The sequence below is a fragment of the Scyliorhinus canicula genome, chromosome 4, assembly GCF_902713615.1.
Source record: "Scyliorhinus canicula chromosome 4, sScyCan1.1, whole genome shotgun sequence".
NCBI classification, from domain to species: domain Eukaryota; kingdom Metazoa; phylum Chordata; class Chondrichthyes; order Carcharhiniformes; family Scyliorhinidae; genus Scyliorhinus; species Scyliorhinus canicula.
Genome location: NC_052149.1, coordinates 72,990,874 through 73,003,873, shown reverse-complemented (window position 1 = coordinate 73,003,873; position 13,000 = coordinate 72,990,874). Strand labels below are relative to the sequence as shown.

General features: G+C 46.2%; 1 protein-coding gene across 7 annotated transcripts in view; it reads left to right on the top strand.

The window, feature by feature from the left end:
* pde4ba (phosphodiesterase 4B, cAMP-specific a) overlaps nucleotides 1-13,000 on the top strand; it is a 1,084,249-nt gene that overhangs the window by 743,284 nt on the left and 327,965 nt on the right. Inside the window, exon 1 of one of the 7 annotated variants that reach the window (XM_038794460.1) lies at nucleotides 4,349-4,565. The exons of the other annotated variants lie outside the window; for them this stretch is intronic. Within the exon in view, the coding sequence (XP_038650388.1) occupies nucleotides 4,459-4,565 (107 nt within the window). The 5' untranslated portion in view covers nucleotides 4,349-4,458. Of the gene's footprint in view, nucleotides 1-4,348; nucleotides 4,566-13,000 lie in introns of those variants that run through there. 7 annotated transcript variants of the gene reach the window in all.

The window sequence follows — 13,000 nt, the reverse complement described above, 5'->3', positions numbered from 1 at the left end:
CCCTGTGCTGTTTTGTTCTTTGTTTGTTTATTTTAAAACTGTCATTTTAGTTTGTGGCATTTTAAGAACTGTGAGGAGCAGACCCTTATTCATCACTTGTTTGTCAGTTGGTGTGTTTCTTGAGGAAGTAATTGACCTGGGTAAGGTCACTAACTTAGTTATTTCCAAACTATTGGCCAGCTGCCTTAATATCATCTCATGTGAAGTTAAATTTTGCTCTATAATAGTCATGTGAAACACCTTAAACATTTTATCAGGTTAAAGGGGCTATGTAACCACAATTGTTTTTCCATTGCAATCACTTCATGTGAATGTGAAACAATGATTGGCAATAATGATTCTTGCAGAGAGTGTTCCCAGTTTTTTTTAATATTTACTCACTCTTCATATGGAAAACAATGAGCACATCTGGGACTTTGGTGAACAACACGAGCAGTAGTCTATCACCTCAATCAAAGAGACTTAAAGATAGAGAAGAGGCATGAGAAGGAAATGGGGTAAATTAGAGTCAATTTTGAAAAATTAATTGATAGGATGCAAGTGTCACTGGTAAGGCCAACATTTGTTGACCATTTCAAAGGGTAGTTAAGAGTCGACCACTTTGTTTTGGTGAGTCTGGAATCACGTATCGGCCAGACCAGGCAAGGACAGCACATTTCCTTCCCTAAAGGAGATTAAATAACCAGAAGGAGTTTTACGACAATGTATCATGGTCATCGTCAGACTTTTAATTCCAGATTTATATTGAATTCAAATTCCACCATCTGCCATGGTGGCTTTCAAACTGAGGTCCCCAGAGCATTACTCCTGGGTCTCTGGATTAGTCCAGTGACAATACTACTATGCCACTGCCTTCTCCATAAAGATAGAGAACTAAAGAGAGGGAAAGAAAGAATTAATGACCTAGAAATTCTGGTGGCCAATTTTCATGTTTGCTGGGAGTAGGGGCAGGTGAAGTGGTACAGAAGCATGATTCTGTACAACTACATGATACTGCCCTCAGTGGTTCTGATGCTGGGGCTTGCTCCTTATTTCATTTCCATCAAGCCAATAGACGATGCAAAATTAGTAGGCAACTCACGAGTAAATACAAGGAAAGTCAGCCATTGCTGACATCGCAATGACTCTCGGGTATTCGAAGAAAGGGTGACTGGGAAATGTGGCACTTGGGTCAGGAGGTTTCAGTGGCTCGGGTGGGGGAGTGAGCAGCAGTAACGACTTTGGAATAATAGAGATGTGAATGGGGAGGGAGCAATGGCATTTGGGGAAGTGGATTAGTGCTCATCGGCTGTTTAAGTATTTTAAATGTGGAATCCTGAGAAGCACTGCAGCTCTTCTCAGCTCCGTATTCAGGTTTGTATGTTAAAAAAAAAATACCTGAGTACAGCTGGGGGCTGGCTTCCTCTGGACAGACTCATTCTTTGTAGCGGGGTCCTTAAACAGGCAGAAAATCCCTTATTTGTTTATTCTTTTTGCAAAAATATACTTTATTCATAAAATATCTGAAAGAAACATTACAAAACATTTCAAATTGTCATAGCAGGAAAGAGCAATTATATTCACTTTTTCTCCAGAGCTCAAGATGCTCTCTGAGGTGCTTCAATTCAGTAATGTGAACATTTCAATATTTTCATTTCAGAGAGTACAACTCTGTTCAAACGATATACATCGGTCATGCTGTACCCTGCGGTGCTTCAATACAGTTAGGTATGGTAGGATTAAGCACACAGCCTGAGCGGTTTTACATGGTTACCAGCCCCTCGGTGTACATTGGCTGAAAGGCCTTACACAGTGACCTTTCCCCATTGCGCCTTGGCACGGCTGCCCCAAGCTTGAGTTTGTCTCTCAGCATGCCCTTAGAATGTGCCAGTCAGCAACACTCAGTCAAGGACAATTCTTTGCACTGGAAGATCACCAGGTTTCGGGCTGACCAAAGGGCGACTTTCATCAAACAGATGATCATTCAGCAGCATTTGATATTTGCCTACACGGGGAGAACGTGAAAACTCCACAGACATTCACAGTAATTAAACCCAGGCCCCTGGAGCTGCGAGGCAGCAGTGCTAACCACTGTGCCACCGTCCCGCCTAATGGAGAGGAAGCATCTCTCCCACGTGCCCAGTTTCTGCTTCAACGTGCCAATATGCTCCTCCTGGTTTTTGACGCCCCAGCCACTCTGAACCATATCTCCAGCACCTTCAGGTAATCTGACCCGACGGTAAAGGGAACAAAGGATCAATGAGACCAGTTCCCAAAGAATATGACCTCTCTCTTGCCACTGTTTACCTTGGCTCCCAAGTGGTCACAGACGTTCATTAGCCTGCACGCCGATATCAGATCCAAGCAGAAGATGGCAACACCACCTATGAAAAGGGAGGCTTAGACCTGAGTGCTTCCACTGCCAGGGATTGTCACTACTCTTATTCCCAAATCCTTCCTGCTGGACATGACAAAAGGTTCTACACAACACATAAATTGGTCAGATGAGCCCTGTCTGACTCCAGATTTGATCTGAAAGCTTTCCGATTCCCACTCATTGATGAAACTGTGCTACTGATTTTTGTGCAGAGCAGTTTGATCCTATTGTTGATTCTCTCCCCAAACCCCATTTTGGAGTGCATATCCATCATGTGGGTGTGCGATATTCTGCCAAAACGCCTTCTCCTGGTGCAGGCTGATCACAGAATCATAGAATCTACAGTGCAGAAGGAGGCCATGTGGCCCATCAAGCCTGCACCGGCCCTTGGAAAGAGCACCCCACCTAAACCCACACCTCCACCCCATCCCGGTAATCCTGTAACCCCACCTAACCTTTTTTGGTTCCTAAGGGAAATTTAGCATGACCAATCCACCTAACCTGCACATCTTTGGACTGTAGGAGGAAACCGGAGCACCCGGAGGAAACCCATGCAGACACGGGGAGAACGTGCAGACTGCGCACAGACAGTGACCAAAGTCGGTAATCAAACCTGGGACCCTGGAGCTGTGAAGCAACTGTGCTAACCCATCTGCTACCGTGCCATCCCTATGCTACCATGCTGCCCCTTGTGTTACCGTGCTGCCCATAGGCAGGTGTCCAACATCCTGTCCTGCACATAGCCTTCCACTACCCAGGGTTACGATTATCTATCAGAGATCTTCCTGCCAGGTACAGCACAGGTCTGATCAGAGTGGGTCACTGATTGCAGAGCAGGTTTGCAATAACCTAAGAATTAAAGTCCTTTATTTACATATGGAAAGGAACAAATGCCTGCTTGAGGCATGAGCACTGAATGCTAATTTTCTGGTTTTTATCTATATGACACACTTCTTTGTAAGTTTGTATTGAAAAAACCAGGAGGCCAAACTGTATTGAAACAATGGCATTTCATAGCCATTATTTTAGGCCTCTGCCTCTTCTTTAATATTCAGGGTTCAGAGTGTTGGGTACCATCACTAGTTGTCCTTCTTTGGCACTGGTATCACCATTTCTTTCCCTTTGGACAGAAGGAAGTCAATATTATAGGCCAATGAATCTCATGGAAACCTGCCTCATATGAAATCATGCATGTCACAATGATGAGAGGTGAAGGTTCCTTTAAAGGAAGTTTCCTTGAAGTCTTATCAAAGCCCTAATGATGGACAAAGTGAGTCGTGAGATGATTTTGAATAAAGAAATTACTTGACTGTTTGGAAAAGCTATCAATTTTGGAATAAATGCCCTTGATACCCAATTACCATCGGAGTCATAATCTAATCGGTGGCACGGGAGCGCAGTGGTTAGCACCGTTGCTTCACAGTTCCAGGGTCCCAGGTTCGACTCCTGGCTTGGGTTACTATCTGTGGAGTCTGCACGTTCTCCCTGTGGGTTTCCTCCGGGTGCTCCGGTTTCCTCCCACAGTCCAAAGATGTGCAGGTTAGGTGGATTGGCCATGATAAATTACCCGTAGTGTCCAAAAAGGTAAGATGGGGTTACTGAGTTACAGGGATAGGATGGATATGTGGGCTTAGATAGGATGATCTTTCCATGGGTCGGTGCAGACTCGATGGGCCGAATGGCCTAATTATGCACTGTAAATTCTATGATCCTATGATAATCATAGAACTACGAACTGCATAAGCAGGAGGCCTACAATTTACAGCTGCTCCTGCCAGTCAAGAGAATGCCCCTATGAAATGGCAACAGCCAGACTGTCAGTATTAATGGGGCAATAAGTCTACCAATTCCATTTTAAGCCCATTACAGCCCAGTAATGTAGTCTGACTTGCTGGAAATCAGCTCAAGCAATTCCTGTTATACATTATGTCCAAATGTCAGTCCATTCCAAAAGAAACTCCACTTCGGGATTTTGGACATGCACATTCCTTTCCTTTTCAGTTCACAGTAACAAGATTTGCTAAGAAACTTTTTGTGCGTATATATTTCCCTGTAACCAGATTACACACTACTAACATGTGGGGCAAATACTGTTTACAACAATGATTCTTCATTCTCCTTGGGACGTTCCTGTAAAGCGTCCCAATAAAGTTCACTTTTCATTCAGTGAGGAGGATATTAAGCGAGCTCGTCTGTCCAGAATAATCAGGTTGGTACTCGGATGGTTCTTTCTGCACCAAATTGTTTCATGCCTTTAAACAACTGTTAAATTCAGAACAATTTTATTCACTTCAATTAAACTGCTGCAGATTGTAAATACGGTTGCAGTTTTTAAAAATATAATTGATGTGACAAGCACAGACCTTCCAATCTTACTTAGTTGACTTACGTGACCTAGCATGTTCAGGTTTGTACTTAAAATAACTTCAGTATATCAAATAATGCAATGGAAGTCTCACCTGCGAGCACCTTCATCTTGGCTGTGAAACAAAATTGATTCCATCCGGTATATGTGCAATTCACTACAGAATCCATGCTGTAGAAAGTGAAATTGTGGTAAGCAATGTATTGACAAGAAAGACGTTCACAAATTTGTTTGTAATTTCTCTTTATTCCAATAAAGCCTTAATCCATAGGATATCACCTTCACTACATTACTAGAGAGGGTAACTTCATAAACATGTCAAAGTCATATCAAATTATATTTTTGTTAACATTCCATGATTGTGACATATATTCATGTTCATTAAAACTGTGTTAACAGGCAAGAAATGGCAGAGTTGCTTTTAATTTTGCATGCATTTTCTCTTGCAATTATTTTAGTTATCGTTCCGGTGCTCTGAGCTGTTATGTTGGCCATTTTTACTTCATAGCTCTTGGCCCATGTGGCAATGCTAGTTACATGACATTTCCTGTCTGTTTTTACTGGAAGAGCTGGTTTAGCAGTATGATTAACATTGAGATTTAGAGGATATCGGGGTTTAAAAACTACCCTAGATGTTTGAACCTTTTTTGACACATTTTATATTCAGTAGTGCACTGTGCCTTTGGGTACTTTAAATGTCAATACTTGATAAGCTTTATTTTATCCTTAGTTGTTGCAATTGCAAAAAATTACTTCTCTTTCTGTTGACAGTTCCATTGTTGGAATTCTGTTCCATTGGTACCAGTCACTGTTTGTTACCTCCTGCAGCTGATCATTCTAATGTGTGAGTGACTGTGGGTGATAGTAAGCTATTTGACCATGAAGGGCATCAAAACCAGTCACCTGATCTTCATGAACACATATTTTCCAGCAAGGGTCACTGATTAGTAATCGGAATGCAATCAACAATAACAGAACATGTTTGTAAAGCAAAAGTAAAACATCCCAAAGCATCACAGCTTATCAAATACATTCTGACATCAAGTCATATAAGGAGATATTGGGACAGCTAGCCAAAAGTTGTTTAAAAAAAACAGAATCTCAAGGGTGATAATCTTGGGATTGCCACTTGAACCACATTTGACATTGGATTAGGTAGATCAGGAAGAAGAATTCATAGTGCAAAGACTGGTGTGGGAAAGTGATTTTCATTTCGTAGGACACTGATTGTCCTGGGAGTGGTTCAGCTGAACTCCAGTAGGACCAGAGTCGTGCCGGAAAAGATAAATAGGGGTGTTGATAGGCAGTAGTGACATCATGGAAAGCCGGCAGCATGGTGGGGGCAGGCCTGGGAACGCTTAAAAATACCAACACATTCCCAGGGGATCATCTCTGTCCAAAATATCTCCTCGCCTCAAGAAGCAACACAAGTGCACATAATTCTGATAAGCCCCTCTGCTGGTTTTGGGCTATCCTCGGTTAAGGAGGATCCCATGAGTAGACTCCCAGTTCCAGCTGCTCCATGATCAGTTAAAAGTCCTGGCCCGGAGTTCTGTTATAACCAATCTGACCCGTAGCATTACAATGTCGCACTTTTGGAAGGGAAGTGGCTGCATCCAATCAGCGGCCAGCTGGAGTGTCTAATTTTTTGACCAACACTCAGGGAGCAGTTGCAGACCTCCCAACCCGCTCACCTTCAGTGTCAGCTACCTGTATTACAGATGGCGAAGACCAAACAAACTCAGATGAGAGAAACAAAACCCTTGCTTTGGCAAGTCTGGTCTGCCTGCTGCTTAATTCGCCACTGATGTTGTGGTTTACAATCTCCCAGACAATCTCCCAGCGGGAGATTAATGTTGATTCAAGGAGACTCTGCCCATTTAGGGATGGTTAGCAATCCTAGCTGGAGGTAAGACTTTAAACTTGAAAAGCAACAAAAGGAAGAATTAAACTGCCTGAAAGGAATGTTCACAACACCGAAACAAAACAGTAGAATTGGAGGCAATTATCTGTAGCATGGATTCAGATTTGGAGGGATAACCAAAACATAATCTGGAATTTTACACTTTGCCTTCTCTCTGCCCAAATAAGGGCTCTCTTTCTTTCTCAAGGTAAACACAATTGGTTTGATGGCAGGCTGATGGTGAGGTGGCCCTTTGTTCGGGCATCCCATGACAAAAGGAACCCCCCCCAACCCCAAACAGTTATGGCCACCCAGCTTGTCTCCACATTCCATTCTCCCGATCGTGGCCCTCCATCACCTCTCCATCATCCTTGTCAGGGCCTGCCTCACTGGACCTGGCAAAGCCCCACCTTGGTATCCAGCCATTTCCATAGCTTTGTGTGGTGGAATGTCTGAGGAAAAGCAATGGCGTAGTGATATTGTCACTGGACTAGTAATCCAGAGACCCAGGGATAATGTTCTGAAGATCCAGAGTTCGAATGCCACCATGGCAGATGGTAACATTCAAAATCAGTCAAAAATATCTGGAATTAAATGTCCAATAATGACCATGAAACCATTGTCAATTGTCAGAAAAATCCATTTAGTTCACTAACTTTAGGGGAGGAAATCTGCCATCCAACTTGGTCTACATATGACTCAAGATCCCACAGCTATGCCATTGGCTCTTATCTGCCAAACCAAGGCAAGGAATGCTGGCCCAGCTAGCGATACTCACATGAAAAAAAAACCCAAAGAAGTTAGAAACAGGATTGATACGATTGATGTAGAAGATAAGAATAGATTGATCATGCTAGTATTTGGGGCAGCACGGTAGCATGGTGGTTAGCATAAATGCTTCACAGCTCCAGGGTCCCAGGTTCGATTCCCGGCTGGGTCACTGTCTGTGCGGAGTCTGCACGTCCTCCCCGTGTGTGCGTGGGTTTCCTCCGGGTGCTCCGGTTTCCTCCCACAGTCCAAAGATGTGCGGGTTAGGTGGATTGGCCATGCTAAATTGCCCGTAATGTCCTAAAAAGTAAGGTTAAGGGGGGGTTGTTGGGTTATGGTATAGGGTGGATACGTGGGTTTGAGTAGGGTGATCATTGCTCGGCACAACATCGAGGGCCGAAGAGCCTGTTCTGTGCTGTACTGTTCTATGTTCTATGTATAGACACTTCACAATGAAAAGATGCTGGAGGAAAAAAATCTCAGAAAATATAAAATATTTAAAAGACAGAGTACAATAATCATGGAGGATTTTACGTCTCCCCACCACCACCCCCCAAAAAAATATTTACAAGGAGATGTGTGTAGAGCCCTTTCAGTGACCTGAACTTTATGCTCCTGACTGGCAGGTTTGTTCACATAAAATTCCTTGGGTTTCTTGCTGAGTTCCCGCCCACCCTAATCTCTCTGCAGTTTTATGCTGGGGTGGGCTAGTCCTCAGACGGACTGCCCATCTTTGCCAAATTGAAGCTCTTATTGACCACTTAAGGGACATTTCCCACCAGCTTCAAATGTTGTGCTGGTGGGAGAAGTTCCTGGGAATGGGGGAGCCCGAAAATATTTGGATTTCACCCTCGAGCGAGAAGGGTTGGAGGAGGGACACCTCCATCAAAAGCCCCCCTTTAAATTTGGGTGCGCATCCCCTACTTTAGAATCATAGAATTATAGAATCTCTTCATCTGGTGGTCACAGAGGCGTTGAATGTTGAGGAAGTGGAACCCCTTTCGAATGATATACTGCACTCCCAGATGGTCCAGTGAGCACAAGACAACATGCATGGCATCTGTAGTCCCCTGTACCTGGGGCATCCCAGCGATGGCGGAGAAGTCTGCTGCCCAGACATCTTGCTCGGCTTGGTCCATGTCAAACACAATGTAGTTTTCCACCCGGGCTCACAGGGCATTCATACCATTTCGGCTGTACCTGTGGACTGTGGCCTTCAATATGTCATACAGGTCCCTGCCCGAGCCCTGGAATGATCACGTGGCGTAAAAGTTCAGGGCTGCGTTGACCTTGATGGCCACCGGGAGAGGGTGTTCTCCTCCTCCATGTAGTGCCAAGTCCGTGAGGATATGGCACTGGTGCTGTTTCCCTATTAAGACCGAGCCTCCTGCGGCCCACACTATCTGTCATGTGTTCAAAGGACCAGAGGCGCCTGTACAGCCTGGGCCATCGCGGGATTCCCCCTCTGGGTCCTCCCTAGCCTGATGGGTGGCTGAGTCCTCAGGGTGGGGGTGGGAAAAGGTACGTGCAGGCACTGCTGCTGCCACCTTCTCCGGCATCTGGTTGCATCGCATAGCACCAGCACCACTCGGACAACCTCTGCTTCCAAAATCCCTACCATAGTTTCAATATCCCGAAAGAAGTGGGAGAGGGTGTTAGACTGGGACCCTCCAATTCCCCCACTGATCCTCCTCCTTCGCCAGAACGCCCTGCCCACGCACACCCAGCCGCAGTGAGCCCCCCTCACCGGGCGTCAGACCCTGTAACCCGGGCACCCGCTCACCGTGTCAACCGGATTTGGCGTAGGTCCCCTCCTCGTGGCACTCACCCATGCTCCTGCCGTGGGCATGTCCCCCTGAGCTGTGTCCTTTCCCTGGGGTGTTCGGATGTTGGATGCTGTTTGTGTTGTGTTGCCTCCCGCAGTGTTCTGCCAGTGTCCAGGCATCAAGGTGTGATTGGGATGCTGGGCAATGACTCCCACATGCTACATGACTCGCCCACCCACGGGAATAAACTTGGGTCGTGTGAAGTGCTGATCTACCCATGATTGCCAATTCCCTATTAGCACTAGCCTTCAGCTGCACGGCCAGAGGCCTCGTCAGTTAGTGGGATTATAGGTAGTTGGTGGGGCATACTGACAGGAACAGGAACGGGTGCACACAATCCAGAGGTTGGCATGGTGGTGCAGCGACCAGTTACCCCCCAGTTGCACTCCTCCCCCCAGCGCACTCCCACGGCAGCCCACCCCTGCCGAGAGTCTCCCCACACCCAGCTGAGAGTACCCCATCCCACGCCGAGCACAGGAGCAGGATGCCCAGTGTCCCTGGGCTCTTCGCCTGAGAGCAAAGATGGCTACACACCTCCTCAGCTCCCCACAGAAGCCCTTCCGCCAGGTTCATGTTTTTAAAAAGGAGTACTAATCGGCGCCAGCGTGAGGACTTTCTGGGGAGGCCGCTAAATGACAGGAGGCCATTGGACAATGGGTGGCCCTCGTTAATTGTATGGAAATGGGGCTTAAGTGGTGATAATTGGTTTCTCGGCACGCTATGGCGAGATCCCGATTTTGCCTACGGGAGCGGGTCAGTTGCATCGCAAACGCCTGCCGCAATTCTCGTTTTTGCCTCTCACACTATTCACCGGCCTCATTTCGCTTGAGCGGGAGCATAACGAGGCCGGGAAATCGCACCCAAAGTTTTATAAAACATGACCGAAGTGGAGGAAACAGATAGGTTAACATTTCAAATGTGGACCTTTCATCAGACTATTGACAACTGGCTCACCTGAGGTTTACGTCTTCTATCCTTCCCTCACAGTTCTGAATGATTTTTCTGGTAACAAGGCTGATAATAGTTAGGAAGAAACTGTCTATACTACTGTAAATAAAGAAACTGGATTCATTTTAAAACAAGTACCATGTCAGACGACTGCTGTCTGCCTCCTGTGGTCCCTCTCTAAACCTGGAAGAAGGCAAATTCAGGTCAGGTTTGAGACTTTTACAACTTTTATCTCGCCCAACCCCATTCCATCTATTTAATTTTTTTTATCCCATCCTTAAAGTTGCAACCCAACTTTATTGGCAGCATGGTAGCACAAGTGGCTAGCACTGTGGCTTGACAGCGCCAGGGTCCCAGGTTTGATTCCCCGCTGGGTCACTGTCTGTGCGGAGTCTGCACGTTCTCCCCGTGTCTGCGTGGGTTTCCTCCGAGTGCTCCGGTTTCCTCCCACAGTCAAAAGACGTGCAGGTTAGGTGGATTGGCCATGATAAATTGCCCCTAGTGATCAAAAGGGTTAGGAGGGGTTATTAGGTAATGGGGGTAGGGTGGAAGTGAGGGCTTAAGTGGGTTGGTACAGATTCAGTGGACCGAATGGCCTTCTTCTGCACTGTTTGTTCTATGTTCAATGCGCAGAGTTCCTACTCCAAAAACAAATTAAGATTCAAATTGAAGCTGAGTCATGGTCTCCACAAGAGAAACATGCAAGATCCAAGCTGACAAGAAAAGGCATTGCACATCATCTCGGGCTTCATCTGACGCTTGTCATAGAATTTACAGTGCTGAAGGAGGCCCCCCGGTCCATCGAGTCTGCACCGGCCCCTGGAAAGAGCACCCCACCCAAGCCCAGACCTCCACCCTATCCCCGCAACCCAGCCCAACCTTTTTGGACACTAAGGGCAATTTAGCATAGCCAATCCACCCAACCCGCACATCTTTGGACTGTGGGAGGAAACCGGACATCTGGAGGAAACCCACGCAAACATGGGGAGAATGTGCAGACTCCACACAGACAGTGACCCAAGCCAGGAATCGAACTGGGACCCTGGAGCTGTGAAGCAACTGTGCTAATCACTATGCTTCCGTGCTGCCCTTGATCTATATACGGCTTTGGTCAGACCTCATGTGGAGTATTGTGAGAATTTTTGGGCACCATATCGAAGGAAGGATGTTCCGGCCTTGGAAACAGTCCAGAGGCGGTTCACAAGAATGATCCCTGGAATGAAGAGCTTGTCATATGAGAAGCAGTTGAGGACTCTGGGTTTGTACTCTATGGAGTTCAGTAGGATGAGGGGGAGGGGGGGGGGGGGTGGAATCTCATTGAAACTTACAGGATACTGAGAGGTTTAGATAGAGTGAACGTGGAGAGGATGTTTCCGCTAGTTGGAAAAACTGTAACCCGAGCCACAGCCTCAGACTGAAGGGACAATCCTTTAAAACTGCCATGAAGAGGAATTTCTTCAGCCAAAGGTGTGAATCTGTGGAACTCTTTGCCACAGAAGGCTGTGCAGGCCAAATCACCTGAGTGTCTTGAGGCAGATATAGACGGATTCTTGATTAGTAAGGGGATCAGGGGTCATGGGGAGAAGGCAGGAAAATTGGGATGAGAAACATATCTGCCATTTTTGAATGGCAGAGCAGATTCAATGGGCCGAATGGCCTAATTCTACTCTTATGGTCTTATCTGGGTCCTTGAAATGGATTTGACTACTCAGTGAAATAATTTATCAGGACGTTATACCAAAACCCACATTTCCCCAGTTTGATTAGAGCATTACCTATGGTTCAAAGTGGGCAACGATTACATTTGAGGGTATTGTTAAATGCTTTTGATGTAAACAGATTGACTTTTTCATTACAACCATCAATTAAGATACCCACTTAGCACTGGTCAGTAAGAACAGTAATGTGTTTCATTTTTTAAAAAAGTATATTTATTGAGGTTTTACATTTTAATAAACAACCTAACAAAACCACAAGAATGATGCAGCACAGCACGCAAAAGAAAAGATTCCAAATCCATGAATACAGACATGAGGACAGTAGTATAACAAGCTTGATACAATCATTAGGTATAATTTGATGCATCTCTAAGTCCAACCAGAGAACAAGGGATAAGCAGGATATGACCAGGAAAACATGCAAAATAAGGTACACCTTCCCATGCAGCGAATGCTCGTAATTGCCATGAAAGTTCAGGATGCATTTTTCATACCAGATTCAGGCACGCACCAATACATATCTCCCTCCACTCCAGCAATGCCAGAGACACCCCAATGACACGCCACAACCTCCCCTCCTCAGATACCAGACCCATTTGTACCCATGTAGAACCAATCACATGGATTCTTTATACCCACCCCTAAAAAAAGGGAAATGTACAATGAAAAAACATGAGAACCCCAACTCCAAAAGGGTGTTGCATCTGTATTATACAACACAATCTCAGGCCCAGCAGAGCCAGCATCATTTACACCATCATTCTCCCCTGGCCGATGGGCCAAGTTCCCAGGCCTTCACGGCCGTTTTCACGAATGCAAACACACCTGCTCTCACCGTTCGTGAAAACGGCTGCAAAGTGCCGTTCCGGACAACCATGGCACCGATTGGCACGGCCGCCAAGGGTGGCATGGGCCCGCGATCGGTGGGCACCGATCGCGGGCAGCGGGTCCGATACCCGCGCACTCTTTGTTCCTCCGCCGCCCCGCAGGATCAGTCCGCGGGGCGGCTGAGGGGCATGACAGCCCGCGCATGCGCAGGTTTGACGCATATGCGTGATGACGTCAACCGCGCATGCGCGGGTTGGAGCCGTCCAATCCGCGCATGCGTGGCTGACG